General features: G+C 42.3%; 1 protein-coding gene across 1 annotated transcript; it reads right to left on the bottom strand.

The window, feature by feature from the left end:
• Window positions 1-2,228: 2,228 nt before the first annotated feature.
• LOC130404449 (transcription factor COE3) lies at window positions 2,229-8,610 on the bottom strand. Its single transcript, XM_056609170.1, has 6 exons — window positions 7,857-8,610; window positions 7,423-7,579; window positions 7,035-7,098; window positions 6,709-6,764; window positions 4,541-4,614; window positions 2,229-2,471 (listed from the first exon to the last, which is right to left on the bottom strand). The coding sequence occupies exons 1-6, from the start codon at window positions 7,985-7,987 to the stop codon at window positions 2,399-2,401; spliced, it is 555 nt and encodes a 184-aa protein (XP_056465145.1). The 5' UTR covers window positions 7,988-8,610; the 3' UTR covers window positions 2,229-2,398.
• Between the last annotated feature and the right edge of the window lie 4,198 nt (window positions 8,611-12,808).

Below are 12,808 nucleotides of genomic sequence, written 5' to 3' on the forward strand. Positions count from 1 at the left end.
ATGTTACCAATCTTTTTGTGCGGTAGATTGGAGAACAATAGTGCCACGATACTCCTGTACGTGTCCGGAGAAGAAGGAGGGCAAACAATGCAGTGGCAACATGAAAGCAGCGGAAATTGACCAAAGGACACACACACGCACACACAAACACACACACACACACCCACACACACACACCTATGGTTCACTGTCTCAGTGTGAAAACTATTGTCTCTACTGCAACAAAAAAAACGATCATATTAAATTTTACCTCGCCCCCAAAACACTGCTCTTTGAAGAAAAGAGAATGACGTTATGCTATGCTAATATCAAAGAACAGGACCACAAAGGTCATCGTTTAGCTCAGAAGATAATGTGTATTTAAAAATATACAGAGACTATTTAAGCAGCATTGGATTTCATTTATTATTTAAAAAATGTGAATCACCAAGAGTCAGGTTATGGTTCCGTAATATAATACACTGATGACTACATAAATAGCAGTAAACCGTCAAAGCAGCAAAAAAATTAAGCCACAGACAACCAATCGTGACCGGTCATTGGAGTACCGCCGTACCCTACAGTAGCAGCATAGCCGTCTAGTGTAAACAATCTCCGAGAGGCGAAACCAGCGGCATAAACAACAGGCCCACCACACACGGTCTATGTTAAGCACGTCTGTCACTCGCTCTGTCTACTCTGTCTGTCAGCGCCTTGGTCTCTCTCTCTCCTTCTCTATCTTTTTCTCTCTTTCTCTCTCTCTCTCTCTCTCTCTCTCTCTCTCTCTCTCTCTCTCTCTCTCCCTCTCATTCTCGCTTTCTCTCCTTCTGTATGTGTGTGTGTGTGCGTGTGTGTGTGTGTGTGCCCGTGGGTGTGCGCGTGCCCGTACGTGCGCGCCCAGACAGCGGTAGCGCTGGTAATCCATGCAGGCTCCCAGGGCATGCCGGGCGGCTACTTCCTGATGCATGGGAAGCCGCCAGGGGTGGAGTGGCAGGCACAACTGCTCAGCCCTATTTGATTACTAATAAGAGAGTTGTCCCCCCCTACCGCCCCCCTCTGTCAGATAGCGGGCATTCTCCGCTAAGCAAACAGTGATTCTGGCTAGTCAAACATTAGCATTGCTGCCCGTCCCCGCCACGACGTGGTGAGAGTTACATTTAGATCGAGGAATACTAGCCTACCACACTCCCAACCCCCCCAACCCACCACCACCTCACCCCTGCCCCCGACATCCCCGTCCTCTCTACTCTGTTCTGCCTCACTGTCGTGCATTCATCACCACCACCTCGGCCCAAGCATTCGCACATACAGCCCGTTGAAGGGGAAGCTCACTGGTCATGATATACTGTCGTTTTCACACACACACACACACACACACACACACACACACACACACACACACACACACACACACACACACACACACACACACACACACACGCATTGGGACAATTAGAAATAAAATACCTTTTGTGCTCTTTTTATTATTCCACTTGTATATGAAACATGAAAAAAACAAATCTCAACCTGGCATCCTTGACCTCGCCTGTGATCTCTTAAACTCTACTAGACCTTCCAGCCTCACCCCCAAACCTCCGCCCAATATCTCGCCCCCCTCCCCCCGGCGCCCCTCACTTTTCACCTTGTAAATTCAAATCCAAAAAAAACTTTATTAACATGCCGTACTTTCACCGTGCGGGTCAACCTAACATGATCTCTTTGTGGTTGTAAATCCCAGCCGCCAAACGGACGCCTAATTTGACAGAAGGTAAGGTGTAAAAACAACAAACTACTGCCTGTGTGAAAGCATCGCCGATGCCGTTTCAACACAAAAGGGGGTGGGACCCAGAGCAGAGCTACACCTGAGCCAATTAGCCGTGTTCCCAGCATGTCGCCGTGACGATGGAAACAACTCTGATCCAAGGGACCCCCCAGCTCCTACCCCAGGTGGTGACCTCCCCCTCTGAGCACAGGTACGCTTGGAAAGACGCCCCTCTGCTTGTCCCATGTCGAAGATACTTTTTCTCACGCATACACACACGCGCACACACACACACACACGCACGGGTGGTGCGAAAGTGGAAGGATGTTGGCCCCACCTGGGCGCTTACACCTCACTCTATCACACACACACACACACACACACACACACACACACACACACACACACACACCACAAGGCCGTTACCTTCCAGACTTCCGGTAACTCCCATGCTTATCGTATATCGTGTATCCATCTGCTCCAAACCGTTTTGTATTTTTGTTTTTGTGTGTGTATGTTTAACAGCTCCCGCGTTCACCCGTTCACAAAATCACTCTCAGGAGGTCACTCTGTCACTTCTCCACCCATCCTGCGCACACACTCACACACATGCATAAACACGCACACACACAGGAGAAGGTGTAGTAGAAGGGAAGCCTACCGGTCGATGATCACAGGGTCTGAAGGAGTCTCGTTTCGGTTCCCACAGCTTTTCTTGTCGCAGCACCGGCTGGGAACACAGACACACATTGTGTTAAAAAAATACAACACACACACCACCACACACACACACACAACCAAGGCACCGCCACCACTTCTAGCAGTCTCTCCCTCAATCGACACATAGATTTCATACGTGTCACATGACATGAAATAACAAACGTAAAAAGAAACTTTGTTTGTTTTGGGGTTGTGGTGTTTTTTGTGTTTGGTTGTTAGTTGTTTTTTTTCCACTACCTTGTCTCATCCATTGATGCTGACGGCTGATAAAATAAAATAAATAAAAAATAAATATCTAGGAGACGCTGGGTGAAAACAACATGTTGTGTTGTTTGGCTAAGAGTTGTAGGGGAGGGGAGCGGGGCTTGCAGCCAGAAGGCAGGGGAGTCACTTACAACAGCTTCTGCTTTTGTTTACCTCTAATTGCCAAGCTGCTATTTCTTAGGGAGATGCAAGGTGCCACCCTCAACCAATATTTCTGCGGGGCATTTATCAATTATGCCCTCAAAAGCACTAATCTATCTTCCCCACCGCATGTTCTCCACAAAAACCCTCCTCTCTCCCTTAGAGCGTATATGCTAGCTAGCTCGCTAGCTGTCTCGACATCTTTTGATTTTTGTAACTTGAATCAATGTGTGTGTGTGTGTGTGTGTGTGTGTGTGTGTGTGTGTGTGTGTGTGTGTGTGTGTGTGTGTGTGTGTGTGTGTGTGTGTGTGTGTGTGTGTGTGTGTGTGTGTGCTTGTGTGTAAGAGAGAGGGAGAGAAAGAGAGGTGGAGAAACTGAGAAGAAACATCAGCCAACATCCATTTCAAATGAAAACATATATATACAACTAACGCAAATATGTGCATGAGAATTGATTAATGCCATATGGCCACAGGAAGAACAACACACTACTGTCAGTGAACCGTAGAGGATATAGGCCTGAATGTCTTACATTAGCATATCTCTCTGTGGAAATATTGACTGAGATCAAGATTTTATTGATAATCGTCCACATGGTAGGTCTACTACCGCAGCGAATAGGCAAATATAATTGAAGGGAAAGGTTTTTACAAGTCAAAATAAAATTAAGAATAGAGCGGTGGTAGTAGGCCTACATTATGCTCATGAAGTCCTCAAATGAAAACATAAATTGTACGGTGCGTTTGTGTCGTCTTTGCTTCATTATGTGCGCGGGTTCAAGTACTTGCTCATTTTACAACAAAATGCACTTCCCCCCCACACCACCCCCCAGTGACAGAAAATATTACCTCGAAAGCAAAAGCATATTCAATGTGTCACAAAGTAAGTGATGGATGCATGTATAAATTGAGCGTGAGTGATGAGTTTATGCATGGAAAAAGACAAATCTCTCTTTCTCTCTCTCCCTCTCTCTCTCTCTCTCTCTGCCCCCCTCTCCCTCCCTCCCTCTCTCTCAGGGTTCCACTTGCGCTCAACCTGCTCAGTGCCGAACAATACCGCGGTGTAACAAAGGGGGGAGGTTAACCGACAGTATCCGAATTCAATGTTCAGCCGGCGAGCTCCACAATAACAACAAAGCGCGTATTCCCCTTTAAGTATCAATGACAGCGTTGAATGGCGGCGCAACATGAGAGCTGCAGATTTATGTGGTTAAGTAACGCTAAAAGCCCGGCTGATCATTGGCGACAGGTGGGCATCAACGAGAGGCTGACAACACTGTGGTCTAAGAAGGAAGGAAAGAGACCAGCAGGGAGAGTCGATAAACTGATAACTGTGACGATGAGAGACAGTCGACAGACTTATCCCAAATCTAAATATGTCTTCGAGAGCGTGTTTTTTTTGGGAGGGAGAATGTGTCGTTTATAGTCGATGTGAGGGGCCTGCATGAATAGTCCAAGTCCAATATAGTTCCCGGTGTCAGAGCAATAGTCATCATATTATATGATCAGGGTTTTTTGTCTGTGCTAGGCATTCTAGATTGAATATAGTCGCCTATACTTGATACATGATTGCATCATGGCTCAGCTCAGCTCAGAGCTCGACGTGGCCTCGTGGTGAAATGTCTTCCGCAAGTGTCTGCTGAATGGATGGACACACACGACGCGATATGCTTACCTGCACATTATCTCGTGGGTAAGGAGAACTCGACACATTTCTGGGTTCTTGTCTTGGCCTTCGTACACTATCGCCTTTGGAGGGAGAGACAGGGGAAGGGGCGAAACGTTAAATACACCAGGGAGGAACCAGGGGTCACACCATCACGTCACAATTATCACGGACGTAGAAATGAGTTACAGTAAGATACCCCCAATGAAAAAAGGGAATTACTAATATCAATGAATTAGGGATTTATGTAGGCTATGCTTTAACACAAAATAATATGCAATATGCATTTTATCAAAAGTACTAGGCCTATATTTGGCCACGAATAAATAAGGACTTACATATATATATATTTGAAACAGCATAACACGACCAAATACTATTACATCAATATCATTTGTATTATCAATATTTGTAATATTAATATTTATATTAATGTTATAAAGGTCAAGGCCTTTATTGTATTTATATTATAAATAATATAAATAATAATACAGCAATTGTTTTTAATTATAAGCGTTAGTAGCGTAGGCCTATAGATCTTTTTATTATTATTTATATAGCATTATTACCAGTGTCTGTATAACATAGGCCTACTATTAAAAAACACGCCTAATTATCATAATTATCATCATTAGCTATTTTGCATGCCACAATAGGAGTAAAAAAAACATTTCAACACGGAGATAAAGAGAGGGCTAAATAGAGAAAGGGGGAGAGAGGGAGAGAAAGCGACAGAGGGATTTTCACGACGAGAGATCCAATAGAAGTGCCATCAATATGCTTATAATCTGGGGATATTTGGGGGAAAGTGTTAATGGGCAATCTGTTGTTTATTTTGAGCCGCTAACAATGATCTTTCTGTGGATAAAAAGCGGTGTCTGGCGGTACGGTTGAGTAATTTTTGAGCATTGGCTGAAACAGATGGCGCGGGAGCTATCAGTTCTTCCCTCTCCCTCTCTCTCCCTCCTCGATGCCTCCCCTCCTGTCTCCCCTTCTCTCCGGATGCGAGCCACTCCATCCCTCGCAGGCTGTACTCAGGCTCAACACCACAACTTGTAAAGTGGTTGCTGCCATAGTAGGCACTACACACACACTACCTCCAGTACCAGATACAGGCCTTTAAGTGATCAGAGAGAAAAAAAAACGCCATGTTTGAACTAAAATTTCAAAGCAATACAGGATAAATCTTTTTTATTATTTTACGAGCTGTCAGTTGTTGTTTTTTGCATCGTTTAATTTATGATGTGGCCGACAAACATGACTTCGGAAATAAATAATAAAAAAAGTGACATTTAAAAATAAAATTTAAAAAGGGAACATCCTCGATGTAAATTGTTATCCTGCTCGACGCGGTGTATCTTTTAGTTGAGGGGTGGGGGGGGGGGGGGGGGGGGGGCAATGCGATTATCTATATTGCTTTGATTTATGTCGCTCTTTGCAGCTGTAGAAACAGAAATCCATAAACTGCTTGTTCTGCGTCATTGACTCGGATCATTCGCACAGGAATGCATGCCTGCGACTACAGTGGCTTCACGGCTCTATCCGGGCTGTTTTTAACCCTCCAGTTAAAAACGGAAACGCACAACTCACATGCACAAACGGGGTCGCCCCATACTTTAATTTCTAATGGGTTTTCTAAATGTAGGCCGGTGTGTATGATATATAGGCCTATATATATGTATATATATATATATATATATATATATATATATATATGACAAAAAAAAAACTGGCAACGCGTTGGGTAATTGTTTTATAAGCACACTGAAATATAGATTGACTGGAGATTTTATGAGAATAAAATATATGTAGGCTATTAAGAAATCAAATTATATTCACTTAGGCGTTGCAGTTCGCTTTAGATTATTTAGATTATTTAATTACCATTATTCCCGTTATTATTTGTAAATATTGAATGATGACTTAAGAAAGTCCAAGCACTGCTGAACATTTGGGAGTGTTGTAATATTACACGACCAAACACGCGAAAGTGGAGCTGCCTTTCCTTTCGGGCAAACAGTAATCTATATTTCAATATTTTTGCTCACACAATGCCCTTCAAACGCATCTCAGAATGAACACATGGCAGAGGGACTGACACTCGAGTCTAAGTATACCCCGGGAGCCAAAGAAAAGGATTTATTCAAATTATAAAAAAAAAAGAAACAGTTGCTTACCTGCTTTGTCATTGAATCGATTAACCGTATGTAAAGATCCTGTTCTGTCCTGACTCCTGGAGAAGGAAATACATGATTTGTTAGGACGTTCATTTGGACAGACAGGCAGTAAAAGGGGCAGAGGAATTTGTCCCTTTCACTCCGATTAAAAAACTGAAAGGCGAGCAGCATAACAGGATAAGTGTGTGTTGGGACGTCAATTTCAGTCATTTTATAGTTATTTGTATTATTTGTAATATTAGTAGTAGCCTAGGCCTATTACAAGTGAAGTATTTATTTTTGTTGTATTTTGTGTTGTTTGGCTACAGATTGAATGCAGAACTCACCATTGCTGTACAATAACTGTAGTTTGTAATGTATCCCATTGTTCGTTTTTTCACTGTTTGGTTCCTGGTGGAAACAATAATTGGTGAAAATTAACCATCCACAGAGAAATATAATATACAGGTTTTTTCACACATCTGGTTGTATGGTTTCTTAGAAGTGTGAAGTCTGACCCCTTAATCAAGACTTACAACCACTTTCTGGCCACAGCGAGTTATTCAAAAAATACAAAATAAAACAGATAGGCCTATCATGATTAATATTCGTGACTCCTTCCTTCTCCTGTATCTGGTTGACATTTCGAACGAGACATAAATATTATTGCAGAAAATCATGCAAGGACTATCCCTGCTCACAGGGATACACTACATTTGTTTGGTTGTTGCTTACTTTGTCTTTCTCCACAAAGTCCACAAAAGCTGTCCTCTCGATCTCCACAGGCTGACCCTGTCTGTCGTACAGGGCCAGGACGAAATGGAAAAAATTGGATTTTCTGAGGTTGGAGGGGGGCTGCTTTTCATAATGTGCCCGTGCCAAGCCAACACCGCTGCGGGGAGAGAAGGAGAGAGCAGCTCGGTTAAGTACCGCACACGAGGGAGAGATGATGATGGAGCTGCTGATGAAAACATGGAAGAGATGCACAACCACGTTTTGGAGTGCGGGATATTTCTTGATTTGTCACAATAAAGGCGAACTGCTGGTAATGAAAGAAGGGGGAAAGCCGAAGGGGGGCATAGGGAGACCGTAATTGATACAGAGTATTGAGGGGATTGAGGGTCGATATGAGGAATGCGTGAGAAAATCAGATGATTTGGCATGCGTACCTTTGGGCGGCTGTGTTCGCGTCCACCACCCCAGCTGTGTGCATCCACGAGCGGACCGAATTGAGCCCACCGAGCGGTTCCTCCTTCATCGTGGTGCCACCCCGCGATATAGTTTCCTGAATCCCAAACATTTAGGACAATTTGCGTGCAAAAGGGGGAGCCTCCTGCGAAATGAGGGTAAATAAACGTCCACACGCGGTATCCTTCAGGGTTTTGCGGGATCAGTCGCGAGCGGTGCGAGGGAACGGCTGGTCCACAGGTCTCGTCTCCCTCTTCTGTCTGTCCTGACTTGGAACGATGTGAACAAGTCTCAAAGTGCCGTACTTAGTTGGAGTGCTATCCACAGACAGGGGAACAAGAAGAAGAAAAAAAACGTGAATTGTTCAATAGACGCGATTTTTTTTTGTTGCTATTGTTCCTCTTTGTTTTTTTGTTTTTTCTGTTTTGTTTTTTTGTTGCTATTCACAGAAAAATCGATGGCAGTTGTTTGGGTTGTTTGGGTGATGCTGCAGCTCTCAAAGTGCCGACATCCCCGAAGCACCGCGTCCAAAAGCGTCAGGACTCGAGTTGAATAAAGCACTCCTGGAAAAGGTGCTGCTGCTGCTTCTCCACAAGACAAACACGAGGCAGAGGCTGATCACCGTGGAGGTGTTCCTTGTACACAGGAGATGTGGATAAGGGGCCTTTCGCGTCGTGCACGATGGATGGGAACATGCAAAACTAAGCCCTCTTTCCCGGAGGACTGAAATCTTTCCCGGGAGCCAAAACTCTAAACCCACGGGAGAGGCTCTGTCAGAATATGACGCTCACGGGGCGTTTCTTTGACCATATATGGAGCTCTGACGGTTCCTGTCAAGCAGTGGCGCTCGACTACGCGAGTTCTCGCCTATAGCAGCAACACGAGAACATTCGCTCTACTTTCCTCATACTAGGCCTATATGGGGTGAGTTAATTTTTTTTCTCAATGATATAAAAATTCGACGAGGTGTAACCATCACACAAAAATCAGGGAAAAATAAATACAATAACTCAAAATCTGAAATGGTCAAACTGTGGATAAATATCTGGCCTAAATTAATACAAAATGAGGCATAGTTGCAATGATGTAATTTAGCATTACGATACAGATTGTATCTTGTTAGAATTTTCAATCATTTATTTAACGAAAGCTTCTTAATTGCCTTGTTAATATAGGTAATACATACTATTTTAGCAAGGGTTATTTTGCTAAACATCAGTATATTGTGCTATATATTCATTTACATATCTGTCCTAAATATGGTTTATTTTTTATTGTGATGTTTTTTCTGTTAACCACACTGAGTCAAGAGCAATATCACCTTGTAGATGGAATTTATTGTGTCTATTATTTGTATATTTAGGTTTCATTGTATATGACATTTGACGGAAGTCTTATTTTTAATTATATTAAATCAATCAAACTGCCCTAACAGACAGAATTATCAATATTTGATCAGTTATTTCCCATTTCTATTTTCATATTCCTCTATTTGTACTGGCTCATGTAACTCTCTTTTAGTAGGTTACTTTCAAAAGCCAGAAAGTCAGAAAAACATTTTATTCATGACACAAACTTTTTATTCTTATTTTGCGACATCTTGCCTTTCATCGTATGTAGCCCATGCCTTCCTCCACGCCATCAGAAAGCATGTATATTCACAAAACATCTTAATCGACCGACAACCTTAACATGTCCGAGTGAGCAACCCAAGCGGTTCATTAGGCGGAAAGGAGGAGAGGAGAGAGGGAGAGAGAGAGGGGAGGGTGAGAGGAAGAGAGATGTGCGTTGTATCCTGAGCAATCTATCTCGCTGGTGGTGAGGGTTAATAGCTGTTGCCAAAGATAAGTGAATTATAAGCTGTTGCTTTTCACCTCTACAAAATCTATTGCCAAATTGCCTGCTCACTAACTATTTCGTTTTTTTTAGAATAAGAAAGTTGGCCTATTTTATTTTTTACTTTTAATTTATATCATCATTCATCTTCATAATTGTTTTTTAACATCCAGGCCTAGCCGTACCTTTCAATCGTTTAACGTCTATCTACAACAGATCCCCTAATTTGCATGGCGTAGGCGTACAGACTTTATTTCACCTGCTTATATTTAAGATTGCAAAATGTCATTTTTTGCAGACTTCCCCGTTATTTTCCTTCTTATTCTGTGCGTACAGTTTCAAGTCGTTTATTAGAACTTAACCCCTGATTACACGCAGCCGAGGCGATTTAAATCTGATTATCAAATTAGGAGACTTTGAGACAAATCCGCTTATATCGGACACTGTTGACTGGATCGGGAAAATAGCATCTCCACGCCCGTCACGTAGCGAACGATGCTGTCCTGAAAGGGAGTTTTAAAGCGTATTTGACAACAAATGCAGCTGCCCCCGCTATTTCAGAAGATATTAGAGGAAAATGAATGCAAATCTGTGTGCAGGGGACCATCTGGAGGTGGGGAGCGGGAGTCAGCTGCTCCGCACACGGAGACTCGGAGCCTGAATCCGTCTCGGCTCATTCTGGGGGGGATCATCTGCGAGGTGGTGGGCTATAGCCGTGGAGAATGCGTTCTCTTCATCATTAAGTGAATGTTACCTCTCAGACCCGCTCCCAATAGAAAGGGGCGTTGGTCCTTGTGTGTTTTTCTTTAATAATATAGATAGAATAAAAAACGATTTGTCACGTTAAAAATAATAATATTTGAACTGTAAATTATGATAATTGTGAGTTACTAAAAGAAAGGTAAGTCATAGTCGATTGGTAATTAAAAAATGTTTTTATTTCATTTTCCACCCTCATATTATGTGTGCAGACATCATAACCATGTTTTGTATCGTTATATTTATCTGAGAGGCAACGTGTAGGCCTATTGTCTTCTGATCACAAAAGCTGATCAAAGGTGACCCAAATTTGCTTGGGGATAACAATAATTAAAAAACAACAACATAATAATAGATCATAATAATACTGAATCAAACTCCCGGAAAATCCATACAGCATGTGTGGTTCTTGATAAAACATAATACTTTTAAACTTCCACCGAGACCTCCCGTCTTGATGGAAGCAGCCTTAACCCGTATTGGGGGTGACGTCTTCTTTTTTGAGCGAATTTACGGGGCGAGGCCCTCATGATCTCCTCAAATTTGCATGTAAATGGCGACATCAGCCTGCGCGCGTGCCACGGGCCAGCGGGGCCCCCCAGATGTCAAGGCAGAGTCAACCAGCCGGCCGCTGCCCAGCTGTCCGTCCACAGATCCAAACACACAGAGACTCAACACTTTCATACTCACCTGCATTGTTTTGTAAAGAATTACACGGGGAAACACAAATACATCTGTAATGGATTCAATACAAACCCTGTTTGGTCACGGTAATATCCCAGACACGTTGAATAACATTTTATAGTTTTATTCATATTGCACATTGGGCCTTATTAAAATGCACATGTATTTATGCATCATTATATATTTTAGATGATGGCCTTATTCGACAAATATGCGTATTACAGGGAAGGAAGTCTCGTCTTAAAGGCCTGTTGGACAACTTTAGATCTCGTCTAATCTAACTTTGGGCTTTGCTCAACTTGTTTGGCACGCCCCGGTTGGTCGTGTCGCAATTGTTGTAACGTTCGTTTCAATTTCAATCATCACTTAAATAGGCCAATTTTACCACATAAGTGATGTAGAAATCAAATAAAAGCCATTCTCAGAGCGGAGCAACAGTTAGTTGTAAAACATGCATGCATGGGCCTATTGCTTTATCTATATTTTAATATATGCTGTCTAATGCATTCGGAATCAATGGGCCTATACATTTACACGAGCCAAATTGTTAAATAATTGATTAGGTTTTGTGAGGTATGATTAAAAGGAAGGAAACAATAGCCTGATAAATGCATGGATTCGATAAGACAGAAGAAGAACAGGCTGCTATTAAAAAATACACCATCTAAATCTCAAATCATTTATTTTCTTCCCCCTTTCTGAGTAAACAATAATTGACCTGAGAGACAGGGGCTAAGGACGAGATCAATCAGTGTGTGTGGAGCAGTGTGTGGAGGCGGTGGGCGAGCAGCGCCCCTCTTTGGTAACATTACAGATCACTGTTCCGGAGCGGGACAGCTGTTGTCTTCCGTGAGTAAATAGCTACATCTCCACATACCCTTTGAATTATTAACCAGCCCCAACAACCCCAGTACAATGACTTAATAAGATATAAGATATAGGGCCAATACTAATCACTGCACGGGGGCAAAAAATTAACTCCACCATTTTAATTTAATTTCCTGATATTCATAATAGGGCTTAACTTAAATTTGCAGTCTTAAGGAACCGTTGTTCAGCAAAACAACAGTTCCTTAACGGTTTTATATGCATGCATGATGCATATATTTTTTATTGTTATCATTATTATTATTGATATTATTGGAGTGTTAGTATTAGTATTATTAGCCTGTTAGCCTATTGTTATTATTATTTGGCCACTCAATAGGTCTATCATTGTTTTTGATATTATTATTGTTGTAACTATTGTTATTTTCCATATTATTATTGTTGTCATTACCATTCTATACAACTGTGTAAAAATACAAATAAAAACATTTGTGACCCTTTACCGTGTGTGCATGACCTTCCATTCCGTCCCTAACTTGTGTCAGAGTGCTACTCTCCTTAATTGTGTGCAGTGGTGAGTTCTGTCAAGGGCATTGCCCGAGCCTACAATTTGCATTTCTATTCTGCTGTGGAAATGATAAGAGAGAGTTTCTGCGCGGTTTAGACCCTCGCGGCGCAGTCTGTGGGCGAATTACATTTAAAGAAGGCGAGAGAAATTAAATAAGAAACCGAGACCACTTCAGGGCTATTAACATCTAAAATATCCCCTGGAAATTTAGACCAAGATACACATGACCATATACCCAAGGATAGTTTCACTGTTAAA

The sequence above is a fragment of the Gadus chalcogrammus genome, chromosome 15 (assembly GCF_026213295.1).
Source record: "Gadus chalcogrammus isolate NIFS_2021 chromosome 15, NIFS_Gcha_1.0, whole genome shotgun sequence".
Taxonomy (NCBI): domain Eukaryota; kingdom Metazoa; phylum Chordata; class Actinopteri; order Gadiformes; family Gadidae; genus Gadus; species Gadus chalcogrammus.